The 17,955-nt window shown below is 32.7% G+C and overlaps 1 protein-coding gene across 1 annotated transcript in view; it reads right to left on the reverse strand.

The window, feature by feature from the left end:
• Positions 1-16,615: 16,615 nt before the first annotated feature.
• The window catches only part of LOC127708663 (small glutamine-rich tetratricopeptide repeat-containing protein alpha-like), a 34,381-nt gene continuing 33,041 nt past the window's right edge, over positions 16,616-17,955 (reverse strand). Inside the window, exon 12 of the mRNA XM_052213749.1 lies at positions 16,616-17,471. Coding sequence (XP_052069709.1) covers positions 17,437-17,471 — 35 coding nt within the window. The 3' untranslated portion in view covers positions 16,616-17,436. The remainder of the gene's footprint in view (positions 17,472-17,955) is intronic.

The raw sequence follows: 17,955 nt of genomic DNA on the forward strand, positions 1-17,955 counted from the left end.
CGTTGTGTTTAATATTTTCTGAAGAAAACTTTCTTTTGTGCAGGATTATACTAGTTAAGTTCATTTGACTCTAGAAGTAGGGGTTATATTGTAATTGCCTTGTCCCTCCCTCATATCCTTCACCTCTAAAAGTTAAACCAGAAGTGATAGGTTGGTTTGGAATTCAACAATTTGGCAGTTAATGTCCATTGGGGTAGATACATTTTGGAAATAAATTATTGTCGATAGACATCAGATTCCAAGTAACAGTGATGGCCTTGTAAGTCATGCAAGTTTACAAAGTGAAAACACATGAAAATGTATGACTGATGCTTACAGTGTTTATGTACTAAAGCAAAATATTGTCCTATAAAAAAAATATCCCCCAGGACAAAATGTCATGATTATTGATCATTATATTTTGTTCCAGCCATTGAAACAATGTGAGTTTGTACCCAGTCGTCCTGGTGTAGGGGTATGAATCGTGGCATCACATGCTCAAGGTCTTGAGTTCGATTCCCGGCATAGACACTGGAATTTTAGTGGATTTTTTCTACATAAATTTTGAAAGATAGTCTTTATTCTGAATAAATATTTCTAAGTTTTATTGTGTGTTCAACATTCCCACAAAAATGTTACAGAACAAAGGAAAGCATGCAGAACAAAGAAACTCAAGGTAGGGTGATCTGGAAGGGGTTATCCGACTCAGATCACCCCTGTTAGAACAAAGGACTTGGGATGTAAGATCGCTGTGGTACTGATCATGAAAAATACTCACCCTTATACATTTTTGCTTTATTGCCAAATTTGTTAATACTATTAAACTTTTTTTACCAAAGTTAAAATTTAAAAGATTAGTAAATAAAAAATGTGATTACAGTTTTAGCAAAAAATATCATTCATTGAGAAATAATCACTTCACCATTCTGATAGTTTTATCTTGAAAATAGTACTCAGTTGTAAAAACAATTAGAGATAATTCATCTTCACATCAAATAGATTTTATTTGACAAACCATTCTCAGCCAAATATACCTTGCTTAAAATGAACTGAGCTTTAACTACTAGTAAATAGAGTTTAATGGCGACTACCCTTGCGGGTATTGCGCCAGATTGCCTTATTATATAAGAAATATATTTTAATATATGTATATATTTTTTATGCCGCGCCCTAGCGGAGGGGGTATTAAGTTTTACCCTTGTCCGTCTGTACATACATACGTACGTCCCAAAATTGGTTTCCGTTCTCTAACTTGAGTTTGCCTCAACCAAATGTTATGAAACTTATACACAATGCTTATTACCACCAAACACAGATCAAGTTAGAATTTGGGTGGCGTCATTTTTTTTTTTATATCTCTTTGTAAATTAACAAGAGTGCACACGCTGGAATGTCTCGCCTTCTTTACTAATCATTGATATTATGTTGATAGTCCTAAATATAAAGCTTAATTACAACTGTCACATAAACTTAACATTAACCAAGAAAACTAAACATTGACCAATGAACCATGAAAATGAGGTCAAGGTCAGATGAACCATGCCAGGAAGACATGTACAGTTAATAATTCTTCCATATAACAAATATAGTTGACCTATTGCTTATAGTTTAAGAAAAACAGACCAAAACACAAAAACTTAACACTGAGCAATGAACCGTGAAAATGAGGTCAAGGTCATATAAAACCTGGGCGACTGACATATAGATCATAAAATATTTCCATACACCAAATATAGTTGACCTATTGCATATAGTATTAGAAAAAAAGACCAAAACTCAACTTTGACCACTGAACCATGAAAACGAGGTCAAGGTCAGATGGCACCTGCCAGCTAGACATGTACACCTTACAATCATTCCATACACCAAATATAGTAGACCTATTGCATACAGTATAAGAAAAACAGACCAAAACACAAAAACTTAACTATAACCACTGAACCATGAAAATGAGGCCAAGGCCAGTTGACACCTGCCAGTTGGACATGTACACCTTACAGTCCTTCCATACACCGAATATACTAGACCTATTGCTTATAGTATCTGAGATATGGACTTGACCACCAAAACTTAACCTTGTTCACTGATCCATGAAACCAGGTCGAGGTCAAGTGAAAACTGTCTGACGGGCATGAGGACTTTGCAAGGTACGCACATACCAAATATAGTTATCCTACTACTTATAATAAGAGAGAATTTAACATTACAAAAAATGTTAACTTTTTTTTCAAGTAGTCACTGAACCATGAAAATGAGGTCAAGGACATTGGACATGTGACTGACGGAAACTTCGTAACATGAGGCATCCATATACAAAGTATGAAGCATCCAGGTCTTCCACCTTCTAAAATATAAAGCTTTTAAGAAGTTAGCTAACGCCGCCGTAGCCGCCGCCACCGGATCACTATCCCTATGTCGAGCTTTCTGCGACAAAAATTGCAGAATTTGTAGGGGGCATCTGTGTCCCATGGACACATTCTTTATTTATTTATATTTGATTTTCATAGAGATTGTTTAATGCTTCGAAACTACTTCAGATAATGTCAATGGCCTAAAAAATCTGTTTATTTTTTATACAAGCAAAATTATTGCGGTCATATAATGTTATGGCGTTGTCAGCGTTGTTGTCTGAAGACATTTGGTTTCCAGACAATAACTTGAGTAAAGGTCCATAGATCTCAATGAAATTATACCACAAGGTTCCATACCACAAAAGGAAGGATGGGATTGATTTGGGGTTGATTGTCCTTACTGTTTAGGAATTAAGGGGCTAAAAGGGGCTAAAAACGAGCATTCTTCTTGTTTCAGGACAATAACAATAATAATAAAGGTGTATGGATCTCTATGAAATTGTGCAAGGTTCCATACCTCAAATGGAAGGTTGGGATTGATTTTGGGGGTTATGGTCCTATCTGTTTAGGAAAAAGGGGCAAAAAACAATACTTTTCTAATACTTTGTATAAATTACTTATTTCTTGACCAATTTCAATGGGGTTTAGTTCAAAGTCTTGGGGTTCTTTAATTTGATGAATCTAACCATATATTTAGATTTATGATTTTTGGGCCCCGTTTTTAAATTGGTCCTCATTGAGGTCCAAAGGGTCCAAAATTAAACTTTGTTTGATTTCAACAAAGATTGAATTCTTGGGGTTCTTTGATATGCTGAATCTAACCATTTTGCTAACCGTGTATTTAGATTTTTATACGCCCGTTTACGGGACGTATTATGGTATACCGTTGTCCGTCTGTCCGTCCGTCGTCAACATGTCGGACATAAACTCAAAAACGCTTAAACCAATTTGCATAAAACTTTGGTGAATTGTTTATATCTATTGACATGAGCTCCCTTTCGTTTTTTATAAATTTTAGATTTTACGTTTCCGAGTTATGGGTTTTATTCATTAAAAAAAGGGGGATTTTCCAGTTTTCGGACAATAACTCAAGAATGCTTTTACCAACTTGCAAGAAATTGTGGTGAATTGTTTATATCTATTGACATGAGCTCCCTTTTTATTTTTATATATTTTAGATTTTACGTTTCCGAGTTACAGGGTTTTATTCATAAAAAAGGGGGATTTTCCAGTTTTCAGACAAAAAATCAAAAATGCTTTCAGCAGTTCTTATGAAACTTTGGTGAATTGTTTATATCTATTGATGTAAGCTCCGTTTATAATTTTATAAATTTTACATTTTACATTTCTGAGTTATGGGGGTTTTATTCATTAAAAAAGGGGGGATTTTCCAGTTTTCGGACAATAACTCAAAAATGCTGTCAGCAATTCTCATGAAACTTTGGTGAATTGTTTATATCTATTGATGTAAGCTCACTTTACATTGTAATAAATTTCTAATATGACTTTGAGAATTAATTGAACTTTAATTGTTTACAGTCTGACAACAGATTTACTAAGTATTGCGCAACAGCACAGTGTATTGCACAACAGCAAGAAATCTTTAATTGAATATAAATTCAATTGATATAACCAATTTCAAGTTCTTTGACTACATTTATTCAGAAACCTATAATATGTCAAATATTTAATACAATCCAAATTCAGACCTGTATCAAGCTTGAATATTGTGTCCATTTTTGCCCCAACTGTTTAGGGTTGGACCTCTGCGGGCGTATCCAGCTGAGCTCAGCAAAGCAGTATATTTATTTTGGGCCTGTTTTCAAATTAGTCCACATTAAGTTCCAAAATTAAACTATGAAACCTAGGCTGTGTCAAATATTTAATCCAAATTCAGAGCTGTATCAAGCTTGAATGTAGCCCAACTGTTCAGGGTTCGACCTCTGCGGTCGTATCAAGCTTCACCTATCAGAGCATTTTAATTTACATGTTGAAGTTTGAAATGAGTCCAGTTGAAGTCCTTGTAGTAGGAATTTATATCAGCCCAAATTTAGATTAATTTAAAATTGATAATCACGTCATTTATGTTAATGCAGTAAATGAAATATATAACCCTTTACACAGCTTTTCAAATTAAAAAAAAGTAAGCAAACTATACCTCTGTTTGTGTTAACATCATGAAGAGTTATTTCCCCTCTACAACGATGTTTTATGCCCCTGTCCTAGCGGAGGGGGCATTAAGTTTTACCCTTGTCCGTCTGTATGTCCGTCCGTCCATCCTACGTCCCGAAATTGGTTTCCGTTCCATTACTTTAATTAGCCTCAACCAAATGTTATGAAACTTATACACAATGCTTATTACCACAAAACACAGATCAAGTATGAATTTGGGTAACTTTTGCCTTTTTAGAGTTATGCCCTTTTAAAAATGGAAAAATTGCTGAAATTTTCGTTTCCGCTGTTCTCTAACTTAAGTTTATCTCAACCAAATGTTATGAATCTTATACACAAAGCTTATTACTACAAAACACAGATCAAGTACAACTTTTGGTAGCGTCACTTTTACCGTTCTTGAGTTATGTTATATGCAAGCTGTGTCCCATGGAGACATTCCCCATTTATTTTAAATTTCTTTTATGGGGTTTTTTATCACCCTCTTAATTCATTAATGATTTACAATTCAAAATAAACTATGCATAACAAAAATATTTTTTAATCTTTTGTATAAAAGGTGATCTTGTATTTTGAAAAATAGTTGACTTGAAGTCAATAGATTACCTATATTTATAGATTTGATGTTTTATGGAATCTATATATTATATAACACTGACAATTTTTTAAAGTACACTGAACATAGAAATATAGTTTGAGGAGAACATGGTGTACTATGGACACAAATTCTTATTCTTAAGATTATATTAAGCGAAATTTAACCTCTATTCGAAATATTTTATTCAAAATCCAACCTTTTCAAAGGATACACGATATTCTTTCTTTTCTTTTTGAGAGAGTTATTTTTTATGATCACAAATTCACATAAGCCGGCCATTTTAATAGTTGCCACTTTCAGTGCCAATCATTGAAAAACAAATGATAAACATTGAACTAGTCTTACTCCTCTGATATTTATATTAACTGTTGTCCCCCTCTCTTGTCGCTTGGGATATGTATCAGTCCATCAGTCTGTCCATATGTCCAAAACACGCCAATGCTCAGAGACAGAAAGCTTGCATACTTGTTAGGATTATTTTTCGTCATATTCTCTCCACTATACTATATATTTAGTGTGATTTAACAATTTGTTACAGGACTTTGACCATTTTTTATATGCCCGCCATATGTCTGTATGTCAACATGTTATACAAAAACATAAATTTGCTTTAATCAATTCTCATGAAATTTTAACCCAACATAAGGATTAACAAGAGAAAGCTGCCTTTCTATTTTGAACAATTGTTTGCCTTGTTTTTCCAGGGTTTTTGTGACTTTAACAGCCAGATTTTTGACAAATTTTTCACATATCACACACTAACTCCAGTTTGCTATGATCAATTTACTGTATGACTGTATGCTGTTGTTGGGATTGATAAAAGAAAGTCCTGTTTCGATTTTAAAATTTCTTTTATATTTCCTTCCAGATCTTAGGGAATTTATCCATTACATATAAGGTTATTAGTATGTCAATCTGAACTATTTGGTCTACAACAAAAATAAACAAAGCAAAAAATGAGAAAAGTTCTAGTATCCAATTTTTTTCATATTTCAGGTTAAATAAATTGCTTCGCTGAGCGCAGCTGGATACGACCGCAGAGGTCCAACCCTGAACAGTTGGGGCAAAAATGGACACAATATTCGCGCTTGATACAGGTCTGAATTTGGATTGTAATAAAATATTTGACACATAATAGGTTTCTGACACAGAATAACTGTAGTCAAAGAACTTAGAATTGGTTATATGATTTGAATTTATATTCAATTTTTTGCTTTTGTGCAATACACTATGTTGTTGCCCCCCTTTTACAAAAAAAATTCTTTCCCTCAAGATATGGTCATATTCTCAATTCAAATTTCCAATGGAGTTTGCAACTATAATAACCCATTTAAATACATCATAAAAGTCTTAAAATAGAAAATGACATACATAATCATGGCTAAAATTAATATACCTTAATCAGCATTTTTAAAACTATTAAAATAGTAACTTCTAAAAATAAATTGACAGCTTAAATCACCTCAAGACAATACAACATTTCTTTATACATAATTTAAAAGCTGTGTAAGGGAGGTAACTCAAACACAACATTGTACTTAAGTAATTGTCCATTAACCAGGTCACCCTTGTTTTTTCTCACTTTTTTGCCCCTAATTCCAAAATGATTTGAGCCATAACACCCCAAAGCAAATCCTAACCATCCCTTTGTGGTGTGGAAACTTGTGGTATAATTTCGGAGAGATCCATACACCGTTCCACAAGTTATTGTCTGGAAACTAGAAAAATGCTTATTTGGGCCCCTTTTTGGCCCCTAATTCCTAAACTGTTGGGACCATAACCCCCAAAATCAATCCCAACCTTCTTTTGTGGTTATTAACCTTGTGTTTAAATTTCATAGATTTCTATTAACATTTACTAAAGTTATTGTCCGGAAACCGAATGTCTTCGAACGACGCGGACGACGACGTGATGCCAATATACGACCGCAAAATTTTTTGCGGTCGTATAAAAATCACAGTCTGAGGCCATTTCTTGATTTTCTAGTGTACTTTTAAATTTTTTTTTATAGAAGATATATTTTACTGCTGTTTCACCAAAATAATATCTAAAAAGAATGTTTTCCCTTGAACATACCTGCATTTTTACTCTTGCAGAGTGCTTTAGTTCATCCCAAGTTTTTGGTGGAAATTAATTTTGCTCATTTTTTAGGTTTCCCTGAAGTGATTGGTTAATTGTTGACTGTTTTCTGGTTTCATGGAGAATTTGTCACACTGTGCAAAACAACACTGTTTCAGTTTGTAAGAACACATTTTCAATGTAGGTATCCAGTGGAGCCAAGGATGTTACAGTTCTTTATTAATATTCAATAAAAATATAAAACAGAATTATAATGGTCAAAGATTTCCTCTTTTTTAAGTTTTTTCAAGTTTTATGTAAATTTGCCAAGTGAACTGCTAATGCCTACTTCCTTTTTCTGGAAAAACACTTCAATACATGTATTTATCTAAATCACTCAAGCATGACATATAAGTAACAGTGACTTCATTGTTGATGATTACCCTGGTAATGTTGTACTATATTAAAGAACTTTGGTGATGAAATATTACTGTTAAACCATTGGATTTTGAAATATGAACTTAGAACAAATAAAAGAAAAAAAGTGTCTGAGAACATGAATGCTCCCGCTCATGCTTGCTTATAATACGTGAAAATACCTTTTGAGAGCATTTGATGTCATTGCTAGTGCAGAAACAAAATAAATGGGGAATGTGTCCAAGGGACACAGATGATGTCCCCGCTTGCATATCATATAAAGTTATAAAGGGACATAACTGAAGAACAGTAAAAGTGACGCTACCCAAATTTGTACTTGATTTGAGTTTTGTGGTAATAAGTAATGTGTATAAGTTTCATAAAATTTGGTTGAGGCAAACTTAAGTTAGAGAACAGAAACAAAAAATTCAGTAATATTTCCATTTGTTTAGGGGAATAACTCTAGAACAATAAAAGTGACACCACCAAAATTCAAACTTGATCTGTATTTTGTGGTAATAAGCATTGCGAATAAGTTTCATAGCATTTGGTTGAGGCAAACTAAAGTTAGAGAACGGAAACAAAAAATTCAGCAATTTTTCCATTTGTAAAAGGGCATAATTCTAGAACAGTTGAAGTGACGCCACCAAAATTCAAAGTCGATCTGTAGTTTGTGGTAATAAGCATTGTGTATAAGTTTGATAGCATTTGGTTGAGGCAAACTACAGTTTGAGAACGGAAACCAAAAATTAAGCAATTTTTCCATTTGTAAAGGGGCATAACTCTAGAACAGTAAAAGTGACGCCACCAAAATTCATACTTGATCTGTGTTTTGTGGTTATAAGCATTGTGTATAAGTTTCATAGCATTTGATTGAGGCAAACTAAAGTAAGAGAACGGAAACGAAAAATTCAGCAATTTTTCCATTTGTAAAGGAGCATAACTCTAGAACCGTTAAAGTGACGCCATCAAAATTCAAACTTGATTTGTGTTTTGTGGTATTAAGCATCGTGTACAAGTTTCATAACATTTAATTGAGGCAAACTAAAGTTAGAGAACGGAAACCAACTTTGGGACATACGTACAGACGGACAAGGGTAAAACTTTTTGCCCCCTCCGCTACAGCGGGGGCATAAAAATTAGCAATTTTCCAAGTTAAAAAGGGGCATAACTCTAGAACTGTAAGTGACTCGCTGCCCAAATTCAAATTCTGTCTACAAGTTTTGGTTCTTAGCATTGTGTATGAGTTTCATTAAACTTAGATGAAGAAAACTTAAGTTGAGTGTGGAAACGAAAATGAGACGGATCGTCAAGGGAAACACTTAATGCCCCCTTCGCCTGGTAAAGAAAAATATGGATGAAATGACTTCGGTAAATCTTTTACCTAAACATTTACAGCACGGCATTACAATTAGATTCTTTTAAAAAAAACAAAAATTGTGGATAGTGTCCACATGTGGACACAGATGGATGATGCCCCCGCTTGCATATCATATAGTTATAAAGGGACATAACTGAAGAACGGTAAAAGTGACGCTACCCAAATTTGAACTTGATCTGAGTTTTGTGGTAATAAGCATTGTGTGTAAGTCTCATAACATTTGGTTGAGGCTAACTAAAGTAGAGAACAGAAACTAAAAATTCAGCAATTTTTCTATTTCTAAACACGTATAGCTCTAGAACGGTTGTGTATAAGTTTTATGACATTTGGTTGAGAAAAACTAAAGTTAGAGAACGGAAACGAAAAATTCAGCAATTTTTATGTTTATAAAGGGACATAACTCAAGAATGGTAAAAGTGTTGCCACCAAATTTCGTACTTAATCTGTATTATGTAGTAATAAGCATTGTGTATAAGTTTCATAACATTTGGTTGAGGCAAACTAAAGTTAGAAAACGGAAACAAAAAATTTGTACTTGATCTTAGTTTTGTGGTAATGAATATTGTGTATAGGTTTCATAATGTTTGGTTTGGGCAAACTTAAGTTACAGAATGGAAACTAAAAATTTTGCAATCTTTCGATTTATAAAGGGGCATACCTCAATAATGATTAAAGTGACACTATCCAAATTCAACTTCATCTGTGTTTCATCAGTGGAAGTCAAAATTAAACATTGCATTGTATAAAGCATTGATTGTAGTTGATTCAACTATAATCATGGAAAAAGAAAGATAACTCCAATTTTAATAAAATGCTCCGCTGGGCGAAGCTTGATACGACCGCAGAGGTCGAACCCTGAACAGTTGGGGCAAGTATGGACACAACATTCAAGCTTGATACAGCACTGAATCTGGATTGTGATTAAATATTTGACACAGCAAAGGTTTCTGACACAGAATGAATGTGGTCCAAGAACTTAAAAAAATTTAATTTACCTATTCAAACCATATCATTATTATTTGCTTTTATATATAAATAAAAAATAACCAATCTAAAATAGAAAATTTTAAAGAAAAAAAAAAGGAAAAAAAGGAAAAAAAAATCCCTCCCCCAAATTTTTTGAACCCCCTTATGATTCATCATCCCCAAACTCAATCCCAGCCTTCCCTTTGTGGTATGGTACCTTGCAGTACAATTTCACAATTTCAGAGAGATCCATACACTTGAACACAAGTTATTGTCTGGAAACTAGAAAAATGCTTGTTTTTAGGCCCCTTTTTTGACCCCAAATTCCTAAATGTTTATGGCAATTACCCCCAAACTCAAACCCAGCTTTCCCGTTGTGATATGGATCCTTTTAGTACAATTTCATAAAGATCCATACACTTACACACAAGTTATTGTCCTGAAACTAGAAAAATGCTTGTTTTTTGCCCCTTTTTTGCCCCTAATTCCTACAATTTTCAGGCAATTACCCCCAAAATCAATCCCAGTCTTCCCTTTGTGGTATGGTACCTTGCAGTACAATTTCAGAGAGATCCATACACTTGAACTTAAGTTACTGTCTGGAAACTAGAAAAATGCATATTTTTGGCCCCTTTTTGGCCCCTTATTCCTTAACGTTTTGGGCAATTACCCCCAAACTCATTCCAGCTTTCCCTTTGTGATATGGAACCTTGTAGTACAATTTCAGAAAGATCCATACACTTACACACAAGTTATTGTCATGAAACTAGAAAAATGCTTGTTTTTTGCCCCTTTTTTGGCCCTAATTCCTAAAATTTTGAGGAAATTACCCCCAAAATCAATCCCAGCATTCCCTTTGTGATATGGAACCTTGTGGTACAATGTCAGAGAGATCCATACACTAACACACAAGTTATGTCTGGAAGTTACAAAAATGCTTATTTTTGGCCCCTTTCGGGCCCCTAATTCCTTAACTGTTGGTACCATAACCCCAAAAATCAATCCCAACCTTTCTTTTGTGGTATTGAACCTTATGGTAAAATTTCATAGAGATCCATTCACTTAAACTAAAGTTTGAGTGCGAAAACCAAAGTGTCTTCCGACGAAGTTGACGACGAAGACAACGAGGACGCCAACGTCATACCAATATACGACCACAAAATTTTTTGCGGTCGTATAAAAATAACTTGATATTTAGAAGATAAATGTGGACACAGATGATGCCCCCGCTTGCATATCATATAGTTATAAAGGGACATAACTGAAGAACGGTAAAAGTGACGCTACCCAAATTTGAACTTGATCTGAGTTTTGTGGTAATAAGCATTGTGTGTAAGTCTCATAACATTTGGTTGAGGCTAACTAAAGTAGAGAACAGAAACTAAAAATTCAGCAATTTTTCTATTTGTAAACACGCATAACTCTAGAACGGTTGTGTATAAATTTTATAACATTTGGTTGAGAAAAACTAAAATTAGAGAATGGAACATAAAATTCAGCAATTTTTATGTTTATAAAGGGACATAACTCAAGAATGGTAAAAGTGTTGCCATCAAATTTCGTACTTAATCTGTATTATGTAGTAATAAGCATTGTGTATAAGTTTCATAACATTTGGTTGAGGCAAACTAAAGTTAGAAAACGGAAACAAAAAATTTGTACTTGATCTTAGTTTTGTGGTAATGAATATTGTGTATAGGTTTCATAATGTTTGGTTTGGGCAAACTTAAGTTACAGAATGGAAACTAAAAATTTTGCAATCTTTCGATTTATAAAGGGGCATACCTCAATAATGATTAAAGTGACACTATCCAAATTCAACTTCATCTGTGTTTCATCAGTGGAAGTCAAAATTAAACATTGCATTGTATAAAGCATTGATTGTAGTTGATTCAACTATAATCATGGACAAAGGAAGATAATTCCAATTTTAATAAAATTACTTGATATTTAGAAGAAAATAAAAATTTAGCAATTTTTCCATTTCTAAAGGGGCATAACTCTAGAATGGTTGAAGTAACACCACCAAAATTCAAACTTGATCTGTGTTTTGTGGTAATAAGCATTGTGTATAAGTTTCATAACATTTGGTTGAGGCAAACTTAAGTTAGAGATTGGAAACGAAAAATTCAGCATTTTTTCCATTTGTAAAGGGGCATAACTCTAGAACGGTAAAAGTGACGCCACCAAAATTCAAAGTCGAGCTGTGTTTCGTGGTAATAAGCATTGTGTATAAGTTTCATAACATTTGGTTGAGGCAAACTAAAGTTAAAGAACGGAAACGATAAATTCAGCGTTTTTCCATTTGTAAAGGGGCATAACTCTAGAACGGTAAAAGTGACGCCACCAAAATTCAAACTTGATCTGTGTTTTGTGGTAATAAGCATTGTGTATAAGTTTCATAACATTTGGTTGAGACAAACTAAAGTTAGAGAACGGAAACCAATTTTGGTACGTACGTACAGACGGACAAGGGTAAAACTTAATACCCCCTCCGCTACGGTGGGGGCATTTAAAATTAAAATTTAGCAATTTTTCCATTTCTAAAGGGGCATAACTCTAGAATGGTTGAAGTAACACCACCAAAATTCAAACTTGATCTGTGTTTTGTGGTAATAAGCATTGTGTATAAGTTTCATAACATTTGGTTGAGGCAAACTTAAGTTAGAGATTGGAAACGAAAAATTCAGCATTTTTTCCATTTGTAAAGGGGCATAACTCTAGAACGGTAAAAGTGACGCCACCAAAATTCAAAGTCGATCTGTGTTTAGTGGTAATAAGCATTGTGTATAAGTTTCATAACATTTGGTTGAGGCAAACTAAAGTTAAAGAACGGAAACGATAAATTCAGCGTTTTTCCATTTGTAAAGGGGCATAACTCTAGAACGGTAAAAGTGACGCCACCAAAATTCAAACTTGATCTGTGTTTTGTGGTAATAAGCATTGTGTATAATTTTCATAACATTTGGTTGAGGCAAACTTAAGTTAGAGAACGGAAACCAATTTTGGGACGTACTTACGTACAGAAGGACAAGGGTAAAACTTAATGCCCCATCCGCTACGGCAGGGGCAAAAAAAAAAATTTCAAAAACTCACAAGTTTATTGAAATCAATAACAATGTTTTAATGGAGCATAAACTTATCATAAACAGACAGATAAGGTGAAAACAGAATTAAGTTATGATGAAAAGCTCTGACAGTTACTCATACAAAAAAAATATATGGATCTGTGAATATTGTATAAATCAAAAAAAATGTAACAATACTATCAATGAAATAAGTAAATCATATCGATAATTTTTTTCAAAATTTTACATCAGTAGTGTACACATTATGACATAAACTTTAAACATATTAGTTTATGCCTTCAGAGATTAACCTTTATAAATGCATAAATATAATTGCTGAATTTAAACTACCAATATTCAATTTATATAAGAATGTGTACACCTGACCACTCTTTAACTCGTATTTATAATGTATTCTATATTATAAATTTAAAGGTGTTCATATGTACAAACTATATTTTATCTTAAATCAATGTAGTTCACAACTTGACAATGTTAAGTTGTTTCTTTTTCTAAAACAAAAATTCATTAATTTTTTATTAAGTTTAGTTCTATTCAAAACAACTGGACACTTTCTTGAAGTAGAAATCCAAATTGTCACCCTGGCTATGATTTTTGTAATAAATTTGCACAATTGATAATTGCAGTGGATAATAAGAATAAAATTGTTTTAAGAATTCAAGGTTGATGAGGAAAATTACTAGTAAGAGTAGGACAAGATTTTAAAATTGTATACTACAAGAATACTTACATTAATACTAGAATTAAAGCTGTACTTGGTAGGTTCACTCAATATAGATTTGATATTAATTTTATATTCAAAGTTGAGGCGGCAAGCTATGATTGATTAGAATGTACCTTTATACATGTACTGTGGATTCATTATTATGGGTTGGATACCATTTTTCATGGATTTCGTGGGAATAGATAGATAAACCAATATTTAAATGTTCAGCGAAGTATAAATTTCTCATTGGAAAGTATACAAACTTTTGTAAAACCACAAGAGTGGACACGCTGAAATGTCTCGCCTTCTTTACTAACCATTGATATTATGTTGATAGTCCTAAATGAAAGCTTTACTACAACTATTACATAAACTTAACATGATCCAAGAAAATGAAGTCAAGGTCATATAAACCAAACGAGAAATACATGTACACCTTACAATCATTCAATTCACTAAATATAGTTGACCTATTGCTTATAGTTTCTAAGAAACAGACTTAACCAAGAAAACTAAACATTGACCAATGAATCGTGAAAATGAGGTCAAAGTCAGATGAACCATGCCAGGCAGACATGAACAGCTTACAATCCTTCCATACAACAAATATAGCTGACCTATTGCTTATAGTTTAAGAAAAACAGACTGAAACACATAAACTTAACACTGAGCAATGAACCGTGAAAATGAGGTCAAGGTCAAACAAAACCTGCGAGACTGACATGTACATCATAGAATATTTCCATACACCAAATATAGTTGACTTATTGCATATATATAGTATAAGAAAAAAGACCAAAACTCAAAAACTTAACTTTGACCACTGAACCATGAAAATGAGGTCAAAGTCAGATGACACCTGCCAGTTGGACATGTACACCTTACAATCATTCCATACACCAAATATAGTAGACCTATAGCATAAAGTATAAGAAAAACGGACCAAAACACAAAAACTTAACTATAACCACTGAACCATGAAAATGAGGTCAAGGTCAGATGACACCTGCCAGTTGGACATGTACACCTTACAGTCCTTCCATACACCGAATATACTAGACCTATTGCTTATAGTATCTGAGATATGGACTTGACCACCAAAACTTAACCTTGTTCACTGATCCATGAAATGAGGTCGAGGTCAAGTGAAAACTGTCTGACAGGCATGAGGACCTTGCAAGGTACGCACATACTAAATATAGTTATCCTATTACTTATAAGAGAGAATTTAACATTACAAAAAATCTGAACTTTTTTTTCAAGTAGTCACTGAACCATGAAAATGAGGTCAAGGACATTGGACATGTGACTGACGGAAAGTTCGTAACATGAGGCATCCATATACAAAGTATGAAGCATCCAGGTCTTCCACCTTCTAAAATATAAAGCTTTTAAGAAGTGAGCTAACGCCGCCGCCGCCGCCGGATCACTATCCCTATGTCGAGCTTTCTGCGACAAAAGTCGCAGGCTCGACAATAAAAATCATGTATCAACGAAATATATAATTTTCAATCCACGAAAATTGATAGCAACAAAAATAAATGAATCCCTAGTGGCTCATTCTTTCACAAATGGCAATTTTTGAACATTATGTATGTACATTTATTAACCAGATCTGAATACATAATTCAATTCAAGAATCTTACACATCCTTGTTACTATTATCACTAAAAAAACATTTCCAATTACTCTCAATATTGGTGGGATTAAAACAAATGAATGCATGTTAGCACGATTGTGTCTGATTGAAAAAAAAAGTTCTCACAGAAAATTTTAAAAGAATACCAAGCAAAGAGGGGTTTCTAAATTTTAAAGTCTAGATGATTTTTAGCAGCTAAGGTGTTAAATATATGTATTAGATATAAAAAGGACTTGCCAAAATCTGTAATGTTACAACATTTATTAATAATGTGGACGGACATTTATCACTAGAGGTGTTACAACAGAAACAGCCAGTTAAAAATAATATCTATTTAATAAATAAATGCCCACTTTTATTTCCAAAATTTTGTTTATTGCCTACATTCATATATAAAATATGAGAGAACAATTGATAAGTAAATTTTGAATCCTTTCAACAATGTAGTTAAATTTTTTTCGATATTTATTTTTATGTATACCATATATACACTAACCAAAGCTATACATATGATTTAGCCAAGTTGGGCAAGTGGTCAAGGGTGCTGGACATAGTGCAGGCAGATTGCCACAATTACAGAGAAGCATGGGTTATAATCCCACCAAGAGAAGGACTAACAGTTGCTATCTCAAATTTGCACATCTAACTTTGTTGGGATTAATTTCAAATGAAGTATTTATAAAAATCTGGCAATATCTCAGCATTGCAATGATTTGAATCTGAATGAAGAAAAAATGGAAACTTTTAGCAGAACAAAACTGTTTACCAATGAAATAACTTTGCCATTCTGTTGCAACAAGAAAGCATTGATTTTATGAAAATAACTCTTTTTAATACCATTAAGATACGATAAATGACATAGATGGCATAAATGTATATTGGTTTAATTCTCAATGAGTCTATGATTACAATGTAATGAAAGATGAAATCTTGGCATACTGTAGATTTTAAACATTGATTTTTTTCATGGCAAACAGAACTTTTATCTTAAAAACAGTGAACTAAAATCATTTAAAACTAACCATTTTGTCATCTTTAGATTAAAAGGTGAAAGAGAAAATTTAACGAAAACTTAGTTCCAAGATAATATACCAACATAAATGTTCACCCTCTTGTTACTTCAAAAATTCTCAAACTATTTTTATTATAACACAGACATTATTCTTCTGTAATGATAGTCATTAAAAGCTCTGAGTATCTGAATCTATGACTTTATGCAGAACAGATCAACTTTACCTAAAGTAATGAAAAGAACTATAAATGATAAATATGCATTTATTAAATATACTAATAAAATAAACAACTCATTAATAAATATATTTAACACTGAAAACAAATATTCATCAATGAATCTTCATGTACCACGTACCAATTCATGTATTAATCTTGATCATTATACAATTTTACAGCTAAACTACTTCAGTGTGTAGAAGACTCAATAAATATTCTGTTTTTAAAGTGAACCATTTATTCATTAAATGCTAAGGTAAAAATAACGGCTACTTATCAAAACTGGCTCTGCAGCCCTCTTTTTAAAACCAACTGCTAGTTATTCCAAAAAAGTTTAAATATCAGTTAATCTTGGATAAATTATCAAACAGGCAAATTTAAATTCATTGAACTTCCCACATACTACTGCAATTTATTTGTAATATTCAAATGACTCAAGATGATACAAATGACAGTAGGTAACCATTTTTTTAAATGAGGCAGGCTGCAGTCACAGCCTCCATTTACCTTTCTTACCTCTTTTCATTATGAATCTCAGCTGATCTGATTATTTTAAAAAATGCCTAAAATATAGCCATCATGTATTATAAAATTAGTTTTAATATCTTAGATTTCCATAAATAATTGATTGACAAATTATTTGAAATTAAAAAAAAATAAACATACATGGTAATATTTAAAAAAATATCTTTCATAGTAGGCGGATATCTCTTTAGTATACAAAGACAAATTTCTGGTTTCCAGAGTTGAGTGATCAATCCTTATACAAATTTCTTCTTCCATATCTTTTATCAGTTTACAGATTCCATCACGACAAAATAAACATCAATTTACAGTACAGTTAATCACATCATTGTTGTTGGGGATCAGGATTGCTATCAGCATCTACAACAAAGGAAGATAAAAAATAATCAACAAATATATTCCTCAAATAAATAATGATTCATTATTAAATCTTACTCCAGTTTTTGGAGGGGTTTGTTTTTCTCAGTGTTTAGTTTTCTATGTAGGGTTCTGTGGAATTGTTCATCTTTTCATTGTTTTTTTTTCTTTTTTTTTTTCTTTTTTGCCATAGTGTTGTCAGTTATTCTTCCACTTCATGAGTTTTGAAGGGAAGAAAAGTTGAAACCTTACTCGTAAAAATTAACAATGATGATGTCATGAATTATAGAATAACTAATCGAAGAATTCAAATAGAGAAAAATATTCAACGAGTGACCTAACAACACATTAATTCAATAATGCGCTTAGCGCATGAGTTAATTATCAGTGTTGTTCGGTCACGAGTTGAATATTTTTCGATATTTGAATTCTTTGATTAGTTATTCTTTTTATTACATTGGCAAATGGCTTTTTTTAATGAAATTAA

This window comes from Mytilus californianus, unplaced genomic scaffold (assembly GCF_021869535.1).
Source record: "Mytilus californianus isolate M0D057914Y unplaced genomic scaffold, xbMytCali1.0.p SCAF_1, whole genome shotgun sequence".
NCBI lineage: Eukaryota > Metazoa > Mollusca > Bivalvia > Mytilida > Mytilidae > Mytilus > Mytilus californianus.